The sequence below is a fragment of the Erigeron canadensis genome, chromosome 3, assembly GCF_010389155.1.
Source record: "Erigeron canadensis isolate Cc75 chromosome 3, C_canadensis_v1, whole genome shotgun sequence".
In the NCBI taxonomy this organism is placed as follows: domain Eukaryota; kingdom Viridiplantae; phylum Streptophyta; class Magnoliopsida; order Asterales; family Asteraceae; genus Erigeron; species Erigeron canadensis.
Window position 1 is genome coordinate 46868987 of NC_057763.1, and position 17028 is coordinate 46886014.

A 17028-nucleotide genomic window follows, 5' to 3' on the forward strand; every position below is an offset into this window, starting at 1 on the left:
AGCAGTTTGAAACTTGTATGGACTAATTAGAAACAACTATTTTCAAATAAGGAAGACTATATGTAACCTAATCTTATAATTACTCACACCTATTAAATCAATTAAATTACGAGAAACAACTATTTTCCGCATCATAAGATAGACAATATAAGTTTTTTAAATATTATTTGTCAACTACTAAAACAAATACTCCAACTAATTTAATTTCCGGATTTGTTGCTGACTATGTTCTAGAAGGATAGTTGTATTTTCCATGTAATGATTTTATTTAATTTTCTTTCTTTATCATTTACAAACTCTATTTATTTTGTGGGTGCACGGTTTTTACACATTTAGTTTCGTTGACTTTTGTTCGTATGCATGTTAAGATGTGTCACAAATTAAAATGAAAAATAAAAAAATTTAAAAACATGATAGAGTTATAACTAGTAAAATCTTATGTATATAAAAACGAACAAATATACACAAATTGGTTTGGTCGATCATCAGTATTTGCCCAATTTGGCCTAGCTAGTCAAGGAATAATTTGGAAATCTCTTATACATCTTGTGTAAGGCTATCTTCAATGCGCCGCATTCACGAAGTTATGAACATCAATTAATTAATTAGTACAATTGTTATGAACATCCCAAATAATCGCTACGATAAACCTTCATTAGTCAAAGTCAAAATAGATCAAATCTATAACTTAGGCTAAAGCCCAAATGCTGGAACCCATTACTTTTGGGCCATATTAAAATGGAGCCCAATTTACTATGTAATAGCCCCGGACCGAATAGACTAGATCCTTTCGAGTCATGGACCAGTACTCTAACGTTAGATATTATTATTGAAGTGTACGATATAATTATTTAAATCCAGTCATTATATGATAAATTGATAACCATTGCACCAGATTTGGATCGTGAGAGATTAAATTATATTTTAGCTAGGTAAAAAGTAAGTAACTGCTCAGTGCCGTCTTCCGCGGGTTTTGAGCCCCAATACCTCGACGGTGTATGAGGGAGGTTAAGATGTAGGCAGACCTTACCTCTACCTAAGTAGAGAGGCTGCTTCCAGTTTCTACTTAAATGGTAGAAAAGACCCTCTAACCTTTGCATGGGATGAGGATCAAACCCATGACCTCTGTCTCGAGAGGCAAGGATATTTTAGCTAGGTGTTTTACTTTATTTTCATTTCTATTATGAAACACGGTACAATATCTTCCGTGACACATATATGACCATAGTATTGTACACTGAATAGACTTGTAACTAGCAAGTCGTCCTGATATCATCACCAGTTTTATATTAAAATTAAAATTATATGATTCGTTTGTTGGAACCACGTTAGTGTGACCATCACTGATCATGTGTCATTCCTTATATGATAATTGACAATAACTGAAATCCCTATGTTTAAGTAAATATATGATGGACGTATTTACTCTTAGATACGTAGTATAGGGTTTCCCATTAGGTGATTGTAACTAAGAGGACTAATGGTACACACATTAAACACCAGAAGGGTTGAATGTGTACATACTAAAGGGTTGAATGTGTAATTACTCTCATTATAAATAGAGGGTAATTAACCCTAAGTTAAGGTGAATCACACACACATAATCCCACACAAATTCGTGTGTTTACTCCTCTCTAATTCATGCATCATGTTCTAGCCGAATTCATCATCCCATTATTACTTAATCACCTTGTTATAGGAACCCGAAATCAATAGCAATTATGCTTTAATGATCTTACAGGTTCCACAGGACGATTGGGGATGTTTTATCACTCGAATCGAATCATGTTTATTCCAACATCGTTGACACTAGTTTCTATAATACAACCATGTCTAGTTGAAATTAAGATACTACCCAAAATGTAAGAATGTTTTGATATTCTGGTACCATTCATGAGGTCCAAATAACTATACTTCGATCCATAGCTAGCTTACATATATACATCTTCCTGTTCATATCATAAACTAACAAATCCACGATTAAACTAAAGATAAAACCGATCAAAAAGCCAGAAGAACCACAACTAATTAATTAACTAAGAATGCACGTCACTTGTTCTTTTAGTGACCCGAATGCACAATATATAGAACAACAACAACACAAGCTAGCTAGAAGATAGACCGATCAAAAAATTTAGTAGAATAACCACAACTAAATAATTAAGAATGCACGTCACTTGTTCTTTTAGTGACCCGAATGTACAATAGAACAACAACAACACAAGCCATTACATATCCTCCAAGAATAACATCAGCAGCAGCGTTCGACTTGTTAGACTTATGATGCCATGGCATCCGTTTGATTCCAGGAAAATGTACCCCTCCATTTCCCATTGTATTCGGACTAATTGGAATAGTCCCCAAAACCGGTGGTTGGCATGGCCCTGCAACGGGATTGAAGCCCTTGTCTAAGCCTCTTGCCGCATTGGTATTTGTTAAGAATATAGCAAATGTTGTAATGAAGGAAACTAGTAGTCTTGAGATGCCCATATCGAATATGTGAAATGTTAAGATCGAGTGTATATTGTCAAGTTGTCAATTATATATAAGTGACATTTTTTATACAAATGGGATGAGACAATGGGTGTATATATGATCTTTTGGGGTGTGTTTATTATTTTAATTGTGTTTTGGTAAAACTTATGTGTCTTTAGTTTTGAATGTTGAAAGATGACATGTGAAAGCTTCCAAGGAAATATATGTAAAGCAAAATCTAACTTGGGGAGGTTGTATTTAGAATGGTTTTATATATCTTGTACACGTATAAGCAATGGTAACAATTATATATATTCACAATCGAACATAAGCATATAAGCAAAATAGACCGTCCCTTTCTTATCATATTTACCAACTTAATTGAAACTATTACGAATTTTCCAAATTATGAGTTTATCTTTTAATATACAAGATGCATTGTTTATAGAAGAATGTTGGCTACTTAGGTAAAAGAAAAAAAAAACGTCTATAAATTTATATTACAATTATACAACATGTATATCCAACGTTCTGCTAAATTAAAAACTCACAATTGCTAACACTCGCTATTCATAATCATCGATCATCTCTTTAAAGTTCATTTTTTGGACTTTTTGTAAAGAAAAAAAATTTTTGGTTTTGTCCAAAGCATATTTAGTCTACATATATAAATTTTGATGATATCCATGTTAGTTTGAAAAAGATGCATGTATGTGTCGATTATCAAAAGGGTATTTTAACTGGCCGGGTGTTGGAGTCTTTAACTAAAATGCTCGAAACAAATTGGCCTTTAACAATTAATGTCTTTATATATGATCTCTGCATCCATAATACAGTAAGAATTTGTCTTGAAATTATAAAATCAGATGCTGTATATATATAATTGGATCAAGGATTGCTCTCCTTTTAATTAAAACTTTGTCATGGAGTGACCGGTGTAGTTTTCCTATTTAATCCTTTGTATTTTCTCAGGTGTATCTTTTGATTTTAAACTTGTCTTTATGTATATATATCTCAGCTTTTGGTTGATTTTAATGAAAGTTGTTAAAAAGAATAATACTGACATTTTCCGGCCCTCAAACTGACAATAGATTTTATATACGAGTATTACTCATTCACTGACAATTGTAAATTAAATGACAGCCGCGCGCTTATAGAACCATATTAATGATTTTTGGCATAACTTTCATTTGTTGCGATTATTTTCGCAATATATGGCATATAAAGTAGCTAGCTAGCTAGCTAGTTAGCTTCTTCTGCTTTAATTAATTCGTCTCTAAAATTAAAGCTTACAATTAATTTGTATATATTAGCATGAGTTAAGTTATATTGCCAACAGTTATTTCCCACACATATATATGTTATGGTTTCATTATTTGGCTTGTATCACTTTAATAATATCAGTTAATACTTGCTCAACCTGCTCAGCAACAAGCATATGACCATGTGCTCCCTGCAATAAATCAACACAAATGCATTTCATACCGTTAATCAGCTAGATATTTAATTATTTATATACGAGTATATGTAATAAAATGTAACATAGCTTTGCAATTATTAAATGTGATGAATAAAAAAAATATATATAGATATATATACCTCAATGCTTGAAGTAAGAAGAACCGCCCCTTTGGTGGTGGTAACACTAGTATCAACAAGTTGAATCCCGAGCAGCCCGATTGCCTCAATGAGTTTCGTAATTCCTCCTACTTTCTTCTCCAATACTATCTTCATCCACATCTTATTCTCATCGATACTTGTCACCACTACTTCCGACTATATATTTATATTTATAGCAAATTAATTAGTCAAATAATGTATATATGCTACTGTAATAAGCAGTGATCGATCATCAGGGAAATATCAACCAAAAAATCTAATCAATCAAGTTTATATATTTAGTCGTCATACAAATTTTAAAATTGTTATAGTTTTATTTTGAAATCTAACCTGTATGCCCCATTTTTTCATGTTTTCCACGGGTTGAATTATTTGGACAGCCTCGTAAGGCGGCTGCGGGTTTGGCATTTCTGCTTCCATTTGGAGAAGTGTGTTACCAAGATTCGTGACAGAAATCTTAAGCTCCTTAATGTAACTAATGGCATCAGTTATGATCGTTTCCTTGTTCATCTGAAATCGATCAATATATTTTTCACTTACTTTTATATAACTAGTATATTATTAATGACAAAATTTATAGTAATAAACGAAAGCAAAAAAAATAAGTTGTTATAGGTTATGAATGATTGCATTAGTTATCTTTGGAACCACGGATCGTAATTCTAGCATCCTTGATTTGAGCTTTTCGCGTCTTCTTCTTTCAGCGAAAAGGTTCTTGGACTTGAATTTTCCATCATGATGATCGTTATCATCGTCGTCCTCATCGTCATAAAGCTGCCTTTTGTTTTTGCATACCCTATCGACACTACATTTGGTTTCTTCTAACACACACGACATATCGTCAAAAAGGTAAGAATTCTCCATGAAAGAGAATATATATATCACCGGATAATTAAGTGGTGTATTATTGTAGTTTTATAGGTGATGGAAAAAGTGTGTTCTAGCTAGCTAGATGGAGTATTTATAGAGAGATTGAGCAACAATTTTATGAAGGAATTTTCTTGTTAGTTGGAGGTGGGGTAAGGAATCTTCTTGTTAGTTGTTATTGGTCAAAACTTTTTGGGATGTTAGGAAGCTCAAATCTTATTGCCAACATATAGATAATGAGTTGTAAATATATATGTAAATAAAATGTATCTTTCCTTTTTCAACATATATAGAAATTTGGTTCATCGAAGAACTTTGTTAACAACATTAATGATGATTAAGATTTGTTTGATTGTAAATGAGTAAAAACGGATGAGGTTTAATAGTAATAGATAAAAAATTTCCATCCATAGATAAAGAGTACTTCGACTCAGATTTATACTCATGAAAGCTTCCAGACCATTTCTCTAGTCATGCATCTCTAAAATGTTACTTGAGAAGGTTTCAAACCGCCTGAAATCTTGTTATAAACAAAACATAAAGTCGGACCAGTACTAAACCACTTTAAAATGAGTACTTGGACTCAGATTTAATGGTGCTTGATCCATTTCATGCATTGTTAATTGTTTAATTATAGTTACATAGTTCAACGTTTTGTTATATCTTAAGCCTTACTTATAGATATGAAGGTGACATTTTTTTGCAATACCGGCCATTTAATTCATTTTTTGTTTTTGATTATAATATGGTGTGTATGATATAAACAACAATCGAAATTTATAAGTCACATACGTTAACTAATTAAACAAATTTTATCTGGTGGTTATACATAAAATAAATTAGTAGTGGCTTTTATATTCACTTCTTTAATATTGGTTGTTGAAAAGTGCCAGAATGGTGTGCAACTGTGTACTACACAGAGGCAGTGTCTGATTGCTCGAGTACAATTATGACCAGAACTTAACAGAACATTCCCAACATTTATTTAATGATTTTTGACTATATGAACCAAGAAAAGTTCGAAGCTAAGTAACAAGTATAAAATAGGATAAGTATCCTGGAATGTACAAACTTTGGACGAATGTCTATAGTATGGAATAATTAAAGTTTTGTGTATTGTATGTAAACAACTCGAAAATAATGTTTATTGTATGTAAGAAAATGTATTCAACCAATTAAAATCAGACAAGTGGCACCTCTATATGGTTGTCACGTATGTTTTCTTACATACAATAAACATTTTTTAAAGTTGTTTACATACAATACACAAAACTTTAGTTATTTCCTACTATAGACATTCATCCAGCCTTCCTACCAGAATGCCTCCGCGGATGGTTACATTCCAGGATACTTATCCCTATAATATATGAGTAACTTGTGTAAGAACTTCGGTTCTTGAATTAGAGAAAAGGATATATAACTAGAGACGATAATATATATTGTTTTAATAATCGTCAAAATAAAGAATTTTTTTCAAACATATACTACGTATATTGTTTAGTGTTTACCAAACATTAACCTTTTTAACCCTACAAATAAACTTACACTAATTAGTAATTAATAAGTTTCTTCATGAGTGGATATATAAAAGAATTGATAAACGCAATCTTTGGAACTATGTGTTACACGTTATTACATTGAATATATTGTACATTAATAACAACCATCTTCAATATTTACAGTTTGAGATCCGTTATATAGTTAATCTTAAACATAGCTTTCGAAACTACATTTATCATTTCCCAAAAAAGAAAGAAGTTGTAAACTTTTCATGCCCTTGTAACGAGATGTTAGGGGGTGTTTGGTTCAATTTAAGGAATGGTAATGGAAAAGGCAAAGGGAATAATAAGGAATGCAATGAATAGTCCATTTCTTTTGATGATGCTTGGTTAAGTTGGGGTATTCAACAAAAATGTATTATGTGTATATCAATTTATTAAATAAGTGTAATAATATATATTGTAATTGTTTATTTAAATATTTTTCTAATTATAATTATATATTGTTGTCTTAGTTATATATTGTGTAAATATAATTATATATATATATAATTATAATGTGTAAATTATAATTAAAATCAATGAAATTTTGTACAGTGAAAGTGAAGATTCTTTCTACTAACGATTAAGCATATGATTATAAGATACTAATGTGTTCATTGGACTTATAGTACATTAATCTTATTATGATATATGAATTTAGGAAAACCTTCAATAATTAATATATATATATATATATATAAAATATAGTATATTATTTGGCTTAGAATTGATATTGTATATACGGTTATAACTATTGCATTTAGAAAGCGAGAATCATGGAATATGTCGTGGTGGGGTGAGATTACGGATAAGCATGTATAACTCGGTAATGATAGTCATTATCCCCAATTTATTAGGTAATGGGGTATTAACCAAAACTAAGTAATGATTAACTACATTATATGATAACAAGCACCATCTATTAATTATCTTTCTCATTCCTCACCTAGAATAACCCTCAACCAAGCATGCCCTTAATGTAATGAAAAATCAAATGTTTATAAAAGATGGCTTCATATACAACTTCGTTTAAAACATTATTAGCATGTCTATTTTATTTATCCATAGGTGGTGTAGTGTTTAAAACATAATATTTGCGAAGAATATAACTTTTTTTAAAATAAAGATAAATTTGGGCTCACCGGTATACTTTTTCATATATTTAACTCCAGCTTTAGAGGAATTCATTATGTGAAAACCTTTGTCACCATTCTTAATAGCATTTTGTATATACCAGGATTTGAATCTAAGACTTTTAACCAATATACCAATTCATCTATATGTAAGTGATTTGGATCAATTAATCAATATCTTCTTTTCGATCGACTTACATAAGTAATAGCTGATTTTGACTATATACACATAAAAAAACTAAATTTCAAAACGAAAGGGAAAATTAGGGTTTCAACTTTGGAAAAAAAAATTTTAAAAAAAAACTATTTTAAACAAAATGTATTTAACAAGGAAAAAAAAAATGTAATTGCCTATTTGCTCTGACTTTGAGTGTGTAATATTGCCATATAGCAAAGCGGCACATATTTTCATCTCTAAAAAATGTCTACCATTTCTCGCATCATATTCCGAACGTTCTCAACTACAGCCGCCACCAAATCTCCGGCGGCCCCGTCAATGTACGAAGATCTTTACAAAGAACGCAATCTCAAAACAGTTGTTGAAAAATTTAAAAAGTTTTCAGAAAACCCCGCATTTCGAAAACAAGCCAATGTGTACGGAAACACAGTCCGCCGTCTAGCATCCGCGAAAAAGTTCAAATGGGTCGAAGAAATACTTGAAGATCAAAAACAATATCATGATATTTCCAAAGAAGGATTTGCTGTTAGATTGATTTCTTTGTATGGGAAATCGGGCATGTTTGATCATGCGTCTAAGGTGTTCGATGAAATGCCTGAGAGAAAGTGTCCACAGACTGTTAAGTCATTTAACGCGCTTCTTGGTGCGTGTGTGAATGCTAAGAAGTTTGATAAGATTGATGGGTTTTTCAAGGAGTTGCCTCAGAAGATATCAGTGAAACCGGATATTGTTTCTTATAATACTGCGATTAAGGCTTTTTGTGAAATGGGCTCGTTTGAAATGGCTGATAAGGTTTTTGGTGAGATTGAGAAGAATGGTTTGGAGGCTGATTTGATTACTTTTAATACTTTACTTATTGGGTTATATGGGAATGGTAGGTTTCTTGATGGGGAGAAATATTGGGGTAAGCTGATGGATTCGACGAGTGTTTCGCCTGATGTTAGAAGCTATAATGCTAAGTTGGTTGGGTTGGTCGCCGAGAAGAAGTTAACAGAAGCTGTTGAAGAGTTTGGGAAATTGGGGCCGAAAAAGATTAAGCCTGATGAGTTTACGTACAATGCTATAATCAATGGTTTTTGTAACAATGGTGACTTGAAAGAAGCTAAGAAATGGTATGCTAAGTTGGTGCAGAGTGATAATACTACTAATAAAGCAACGTTTGCTGCTTTGATTCGATTGGCATCAAAAATGGGTGATCTTGAGTGGGCAGTTGAGCTATTCAAGCAATCTGTTGAACAGAAGTGTCTTGTTGATCCATATGTCTTGCAACTGGTGATTGATGGATTGATCAAGGAGTCGAAAACTGAAGAAGCTAAGAAGCTTGTGGAGATTGGCAACTCAAACAAGTTTAGACGCTACAATCTGGCTATGCCTGCAGAAGAGTAGTTTATGAACTTTCATTCTTGTTTTTGTTAGTTTATGAACTTTCATTCTTGTTTTTGTTGGATGTTTCTATAACATTATGATATGATGATCTTTGATCAAAAATAGAAAGGCAAGTTATTTTGTTTTTACTTGGGTTTGCCATTAGGGTTTCGTATCAGATAGTATGTCATTGTTCTTTTTTATTTTTTTGGGTAAAAGGGCATACGCCCTTTGGATAATGTCATTGGTTCTTATAATTTTCATAAGAAAACTGTCTTTAAGTTTTTTTTCTTCGTTCTGATCTTTAATGAGTTTAAGCTAAACATCGAATTACTATAGATATTGATATATGCACTAAATATTAGACAACTATTCTGTTTACGAATTACACCACATGATGCACAAAGAAGCGCCAAATGTAACTTACAGAATATTCATTTGTTTTGTTATGTAAACCAATACGGAGTACAAATTGTTTTGATCTCGTAAAATTTCTAGAATGACATATTGACATGTGTTTTCCTGAATCAAAAATGGCATATTGATTCAATAAAATACTGTTCTGCGGAGTAAAATACATTCAAATACCTTATAGTGTTAAGTTCAAGCCAAGGAATTTAGCTTCTTTTCAAGAACTTTGGCCCGTCTAAGAGCATCCAGCGCCTCTGCTTGCTTTCCTGCACGTTTCAAGGTTACGGCTTTCACTTTTTCTGCCTTAATTTGTTCTTCCATCTCTGTTCTATCTTTGGTTGTCGCCTCGCCCTGATTGACCACAGATTTAGCTTTGACCGATGGTTCAGCTTGAGTCTTGTTTACAACAGGTTTATTCTTAATTGGCTCTGGCTTCTCAGGTAAAGACTGAGCAACAGCACCTTCTATTCCTATTTCTCTAAGTGCAAACAAAAGTTGAGGATCAAGAAGATCTTCAACACCAACATCATCAACAGGTCCCACTGGTTTTGCTGACTCATTGGCTGCTTCTAGTTGACTTTCAAGATTCTTGGCTAATTCAAACTCAGCATCTGCTTCCTCTGTCCGACCTTCTCTTCTCAACTTTAGTGCCTGTCTCTTGTGACTTAATGATTCCTGCTGCAATTTAAATCGTTCCCGTGATGACAGTTTAGGGGCAGAACTTTCTGGTTCTTCCTTTTTAGTACCATAGGCAGCATCAGAACTGTTCACTTTGCTAGTACTCGGAAGCGGGGTTCTATCTCCCATGTCCATGTCCGGGATTTTGTCATCCACATGTGTACTCTCCTTTTCCAGAAGTTTAGCCTGCTTGAGCTCCTCCTTGGCTTCTGCTAACTTTCCTTCTCTTTTCAAACTGAGTGCTTTTCTCTTATGAGCCAAGATCTGTTGTTGGACTGAATTTGACTCATTCCCAACAACTTGAGTATGGTCATGTACAAAACTCTCACCAACAGTACCCTTTGGTCCAACAGTCCCTTCTTTAATGGCTGGTTGAGGCTTTTCCATCATTGAAATCACGCTAACTGCTGTTTCAGCTGTGATTTTGTCCATGTTTGTTTCTTGCTTTGGGGCCTCCATTTCTGCCAACTGGTCTTCTAACTCTCTAGTAGCTTTTAAAACCTCCTCAGCTTCATCAACATTCCCTTGGCGTCTCAAAGCAAGGGATTTTCTTTTTAGGGCCAAGAGTTCCCTTTGAATCTCACTTTTACTTTTCTTTGATACGATAATATGTTGTTTTGGTGCTTTGACCTCTGCTGGTACTTGAACTTTCCCGTCATCTTCATCCTGCCAACCTAAATTCTGCAGAAGTGAAAGATACGAGGGATCGTTCATATCAGTGTCAGTTACATCATCTCCTTCATCATCAACATCCATCGGTGCAGAATAGTCCACAGGCTTCATAGCTACAGGTTTGACTTTTGGACCACTTTCCAACTCCTCGAGTTCCTGCTCAAGAGCTTTTCCTTTCATCAACTCTTGATCCGCCTCATCCACTCTCCCTTCCCTCCTCAAAGCAAGTGCTTTCTTCTTTAAAGCAAGAAGCTCTCGTTGAATGGCAAACTTGCTCCTTGGTGGCCCTTTATTGTCTGAAGCAACTTTTACCGATGCACCTGCAGAAGGTTGAGGTGCACCATCTCTTTCTTGAAGGTCATGGCTTCCACCAGCATCGGCTTCAAGCAATTTTGCCTTCTTTAGCAAAGCAAGCGCCTCTGCAGTATTACCAGCTCGTTTCTCGTTGAGTGCTTCTCTTTTCAAAGACTGTATTTCACTTAGCAGTGCCTCCTTATCAACAACATCATCATCTTCAGTCCATCCTAAAGATTGCAACACGTCTGACAATTCAGGGTCATCCATGTCTTCTTCAGTCACATCAAAGTTACCATCTAGGTTGGGAACATCATCCATGTGAAGAAGTTGGTTAAAGTCAACATTACGATTCCGATCATTCCCGGATACTAAAACATCTTTTTTGTCAATATCCATGCTTCGAATCAATGACATGAACTCATCGTCTGAATCTTCATCATCACCTAATAGTTCTTGTTCTTCAATCTGTTTTTCAAGTATTTTGGCTCTTTTAAGTTCTTCTTTGGCTTCGGTAAGCTTCCCTTCACGTTTGAGAGCAAGTGCATTTTTCTTGATAGCAACAACCTCAGATCTGTCAATACCGCCATTACTCTTCTCGGGTTTGTTAGTCTTTTCAGAGACTTCTTTAAGCAGGGTTGATAGTTCGCCTTCTAAAGTCATGCTTACAGGTTTTTTATCAGCATCATGAAGATCGTGATCCGACCATCCAAGTTCTCTGAGTTCACTCGCGAGATCATCTTTTTGTTTCGGTTGTTTTTGATCTCCTACTTTTGTGTTCTCATTTGCACTGGCAGATGAAAGAGCCTTCCTGCGGTTTTTCCTCAACTCGATCTCTAAAGTTCCAGCTTGTCTCTCAAGCTCTTTTCCCCTTTTGAAAGCTCTCAAGGCTTCTTCAGGCTTTCCTTCAGCTTTTAGAGCTTTATACTTCTTCTTTTCCTCAATGGCACGTTGCCTCAGTTCTTCGGGGGTAGTTGACTCAAGGTCAACATCCATTTCACTGTTGGAGCATGATGCACTTGTAGCTCGTTGCATACTTGGAAGCGACTCTTTTTCTGATGAAAATGACTCAATTCCACTATTCCCGAGAGCTTTGGCCAAGACATCATCGTCGTTATCGGATACAAGTTTTGATGCCCCTGCAAAAGAATAAAATATATAAGCACTTTTGATGTACCATAAGAGAGTCAAACTTTCCTTCTTCCAGACATCCAATTCAAACTGCTTCCTTTTGTGTGAAAGATTACCCATTACCACCAAACCTATACATTGATGACATACAGCATACTTAACTCATTTGTAATTTAATTTTTTTCCTTTTTTCCAGAGGTTCAACAAATTCATACATTGTAGGGAGTATTTACCATCAAGGAAGGATCAAGATTTTTTTGATTGTTTGGGTAAATAGAAATTTAATCAGTTGTGGTGAAGTCAAGCAGAATTTGTGTGGAGTAAAACAATAAACTTACCTTTTCGAGATTTATTCTTGTTCCCATATCGTGATTCAAAACGTGCTGCCTCTTCTAATGTTTTACAAGGATCACAAATACGAACAGGCGATTCACCTTGTCCTCTTAAGTACATTCTTTGCTGGGTACAGCTGCCACAAAACAACCCCCCACATCTTCGACAATGGTGCTGCAAATCCATACACACATAAACAAGTTAACAAATATAAGCATTGTGCAAGACATATACCAACCTTAAAAAAATTAGGGTTTAGCAGATCAAAGTGACCCAAAACCCATGACCAAAAAAAAATGAATATCAATCAGTACGTCCAAGTCAGAATGTAAATGACGAAAGCTGAGCTGGCATGTCTCTACTTTTCATAACCCTTAAGTGTGTAGCTAAGGAGTCTAGCAGGAACCATCTAAAGAATAGTTTACAGAAAGACCTGTACCGAATATCTTATGATGTATTCACTAAGATGAAGCCTAAAGGATCTCAAGCGAAAAACGGGCTGAGTGTGAAATCAATAATGCCTAAAAAGGAATCCAGTGTTGAATTATTAACTACAAAAACACTAAAAAAAAAAATTAAACTATGATTGAAACCGATTAGTCACGAAGCTCTACATTTTGGCCTGATGATCACATCACAACCTACCAACTTTGCGTTACTAACAATCTGTCACGATCTAAACAGCACATAATTTACTTTACACGATAACAGATTAATTGAAGTCAATACAGTAGATAAATAGAAAAGAGGGATATAATTAAATATAAATTAATAAAGAAGAAGAAGAAACCTTGCGATTGATGAAAGTAAAGTGAGAAGAACAGGATTGGCAATGTGAAGCATCAACCACCCAATTATTTCCTCTCAGCGATGGTTTCGATGGCAATCCGATCTTCTCCAACATCCCTTCCCTTCCCTTGGCTTCCTTATCTACTGTACTTTTTATTTTTTTTTATTACTCTTTTATTTCAAACAAAAACAAGTCTTCACGCGGAGTGGAAAATGAAAATTGGATCGAAAAAAAGAAATTTGCTACTTTATATATGTAGGGGACGAATTCAGATGACTATTTGTTTGGCTCTTTCTTTATCAGTTAATTTTATTTTCATCTAATTGTTTATTTATCTAATACTAATAATTAATTAATTTTAATGGGTTAATGCTATTTGGTGAGATTGGGGCTGCTTGTTTTTGGGATAACAGCCCATTTCAAGTTTACCGGGCCTGCTCTCACACTCGGGAATTATGTTCTCTTTATTTATTTTCATTTTATATCTAAACTTGAGGGTGATTTTATATATATTTTTTATTTTTTATCTTTTTTTTACAACTGCAGCTTTTATTAGTATAAAAAATTATGACAAGACGTAAAAAAAAAAAAAAAATACAAAAGTAAAACTACATCAGGATAGAAGGGCTCGTAGCCCATAACGACCAAGATGTTTAATTTTTTGGACCTACATATGATACAAGAAAAAGATGTTACTACAATAAAATGAAACCAATGAAAACAAAAAATAGACATAATCTGAATCCAATGTTCTATATTAGGGATGATTATAAGTATCATTCCTGTATATTCTCGTATTTTAGTTGTACGACTAGTCGACTACTATGACATCATATTCTTATACAACTGTTTGATTTGAAATTAATGTTATCACGACACTTCACATGTTGTGTTTTGAAAATGTATTTTTTCCTTCTTTTCTTTTTTAATAATCTAAAGTTTTAGTGTCATAAGATCTCTCCTATCCTAACATCCTCACCACCTCATTTTAATTTGACTGGTAAATTGACTCTTCTTTTTAAAACACACCCAAGAATTACTTTTATACCTATTATACCCTCATCCTCACACCATCCCTAATTAAAAAATTATAACCTTAAACACATACAATACCAATATCCCATACTTTCTCTTCTTACCTTTATTTAGAGTAACACATGGCTCTATATAACTCAGTTCAAACATCTCCAAAAGTCGACGATGATGTAACATCCGTGACTTTTGACCATTCGACCTCATACGCAAATCGACTAACGATATTAGTTAATAATAAAAAGAGTTAATTACTGAAATGGTACCTAATGTTTGCACTATATTACTAGTTTTATACATTTCCTTTCGAAATTACGCTGATCATACCCTACGTATGCAAATGTCCACTCGGACCATACTAGAGGCCAACGCCGTCAGGTGACAGTTAAAACCTCCCCCACGTGACTTGCACGTGAGGGGTAAAAATGTAATATCGTGTTTCAATGTTTCATAATTACTGAAATGGTACCTAACGTTTGCACGATATTGCTGGTTTCATACCTAATGTTTCATAATTACTTAAATGGTACCTAATGTTTAGTTATTAATTTTTCATTATTTTTTTTGTTTGTTTTATTTTTCTTTTATAAAAATTCTCCAAAACTTGTTACAATTTAATGAAAATAGTCAAAATGCACTTATAATCCACTCAAAAATAATACCAAATAGGCATTTCATAACAAAATATAAGTTTTAAAGTTTACGAATAACCAAAAATAACAATAAAGTATCATAAAAAACAATTTTAAAAAATTTGCGAGGAATTTTTTTTTATTGAAAATACCAGAAATACCGCAATGGTAAGACCATGGAATATACCACGAGAAATACAAGTCACTGCGATGCGAAGCTTAAAGCAATGTTTTAAATACCGGTAAATACCGGCCAATATATCTGGTATTCCTGGATAATTCTGGTATTTTCGATATTTTTAAAAAAGAAACTTTTAAACTTTTATAAAATTATTTTTATTATACTTTATTGCTATTTTTGGTTATTCGTGAACTTTAAAACTTATATTTTGTTATGAAATAACTTTTTGGTATTATTTTTGAGTGAATTATAAGTGCACTTTGACTATTTTCATTATATTGTAACAAGTTTTGGAGAATTTCTATAAAAGAAAAATAGAACCAATTAAAAAAAGTACAAAAAAAGCAAAAAAATAAAAATAAATAAACATTAGGTACCATTTAATTAATTAAGAAACATTAGGTATGAAACCAACAATATAATGCAAATGTTAGGTACCATTTCAGTAATTATTAAACATTGAAACGCGATATTACATCTTTACCCCTTACGTGCAAGTCACATGGGGGAGGTTTTAACGGCCACATGACGGCGTTGCCCTCCAATATGGTCCGATTGGAGATTTGCATACGTTGGGTATGATCAGCGTAATTTCGAAAGGAAAAGTATGAAACCAGTAATATGGCATAAACGTTAGGTACCATTTCAGTAATTAACTCTAATAAAAATTATAAGGTTTTGGCGACTTAATAACATACATTATGACAAACGAAGTCGATTGGTTAGTTTATTTGACCTAACGATGAGTTAATTAACTAGAACTTGTGAATAGGGTCAACAAATGGAATTAACCCTTACCCATGACCCACCCAACCTTACCTCAACCCTATCATCCCTTCTTCTCATCCATTCATTTCATTTCTCTTTTCGACCTCTTTTCTCGCTCAATTTCAAGAACACACACTAACCAAATCTTCTTCATAAATTCGGATCTAAGGCCTTGGTTAGCATCAAAGTGTTAGAAATTTGTTAAATAATAATTCCCTAGTCTTAAACTTTAAGATTTTTGGGTAACATCAAGTGTTCATCTCCATTAAAGCTCCAAATCCGAATTCTAAGCTTCGGTTTGTTTTGGTAAGTGATTTTTAGCTCAAAATCATCATTATATGTTGCTTATCATGTTTCTTGGTCGAATATAAACATCCTTGGTCTCGTTGGTAGTCAAAATCAATTTTTAAGTTTCTAGGGTTTTGGTTTGAGTTCTAGGGTTAAATTTGTGATGGATCTGTGTTATGGAAAGGTTTTGGTGATGGATTTTGTCAAATATATGTTTGTAACATGTTTCCTAGCTTCAAAATGGTCCATGGATGTTCAAAATCGAGTTTGGGTCGAATTTGGGTCGTGTTTGGCTTAAGAACAAGGTGCAGGTGGGTGTTGTGCAGGTACCACCGTCCCAGACGGTGGTCCCATTGTACCACACGGTGGTCTAGTTTTGCTTTACGCTGAAACCTTCTGTTTTACGCTAGCCAAGACGCTAAAATTTGTTTTTCTTGTAACGATCATAACTTTTGAACCGTAAGTCCGCTTTCAACGATTCGAGCAGCCACGGAAGCGTAAATGAGTCTATTTTCCAATGGTATAGGTCTCTGAGTCCAATACATAGTTTGATCAAATTAAAAGTTTTGATAAAAAAAAACCGTGGTCATGTCTCGATGGGTCATTATGAAGCAAAACGTAACGATTCCACTTTGGTTG

The 17028-nt window shown here is 33.7% G+C and overlaps 3 protein-coding genes across 3 annotated transcripts; 1 reads left to right on the forward strand and 2 right to left on the reverse strand.

Moving 5' to 3' along the window:
* Nucleotides 1-3847: 3847 nt before the first annotated feature.
* On the reverse strand, nt 3848-4959 carry LOC122592258 (transcription factor DYT1). The gene is made up of 4 exons (XM_043764448.1): nt 4726-4959; nt 4426-4605; nt 4075-4251; nt 3848-3928 (listed from the first exon to the last, which is right to left on the reverse strand). Exons 1-4 carry the CDS (start codon nt 4957-4959, stop codon nt 3848-3850), a joined length of 672 nt encoding a protein of 223 aa, XP_043620383.1.
* Nucleotides 4960-8006: 3047 nt separating this feature from the next.
* Nucleotides 8007-9328, forward strand: LOC122593234 (pentatricopeptide repeat-containing protein At1g55890, mitochondrial-like). Its single transcript, XM_043765616.1, has one exon. The coding sequence runs from the start codon at nt 8058-8060 to the stop codon at nt 9198-9200; it is 1143 nt and encodes a 380-aa protein (XP_043621551.1). The 5' UTR covers nt 8007-8057; the 3' UTR covers nt 9201-9328.
* Nucleotides 9329-9598: 270 nt separating this feature from the next.
* LOC122592963 lies at nt 9599-13759 on the reverse strand. Its single transcript, XM_043765297.1, has 3 exons — nt 13489-13759; nt 12704-12872; nt 9599-12373 (listed from the first exon to the last, which is right to left on the reverse strand). The coding sequence occupies exons 1-3, from the start codon at nt 13600-13602 to the stop codon at nt 9783-9785; spliced, it is 2874 nt and encodes a 957-aa protein (XP_043621232.1). The 5' UTR covers nt 13603-13759; the 3' UTR covers nt 9599-9782.
* Between the last annotated feature and the right edge of the window lie 3269 nt (nt 13760-17028).

Coding starts and splice junctions, on each gene's coding strand:
- LOC122592258 (XM_043764448.1), bottom strand. CDS start 4,959: ATGGAGAATTCTTACCTTTTTGACGATATGTCGTGTGTGTTAGAAGAA. Junction 4,606..4,725: donor TGGTTCCAAAGATAACTAAT/GCAATCATTCAT, acceptor GATCGATTTCAG/ATGAACAAGGAAACGATCAT. Junction 3,929..4,074: donor TTCTTACTTCAAGCATTGAG/GTATATATATCT, acceptor GATTTATTGCAG/GGAGCACATGGTCATATGCT.
- LOC122593234 (XM_043765616.1), top strand. CDS start 8,058: ATGTCTACCATTTCTCGCATCATATTCCGAACGTTCTCAACTACAGCC.
- LOC122592963 (XM_043765297.1), bottom strand. CDS start 13,602: ATGTTGGAGAAGATCGGATTGCCATCGAAACCATCGCTGAGAGGAAAT. Junction 12,873..13,488: donor TTACTTTCATCAATCGCAAG/GTTTCTTCTTCT, acceptor ATGGATTTGCAG/CACCATTGTCGAAGATGTGG. Junction 12,374..12,703: donor CAAGAATAAATCTCGAAAAG/GTAAGTTTATTG, acceptor ATTCTTTTGCAG/GGGCATCAAAACTTGTATCC.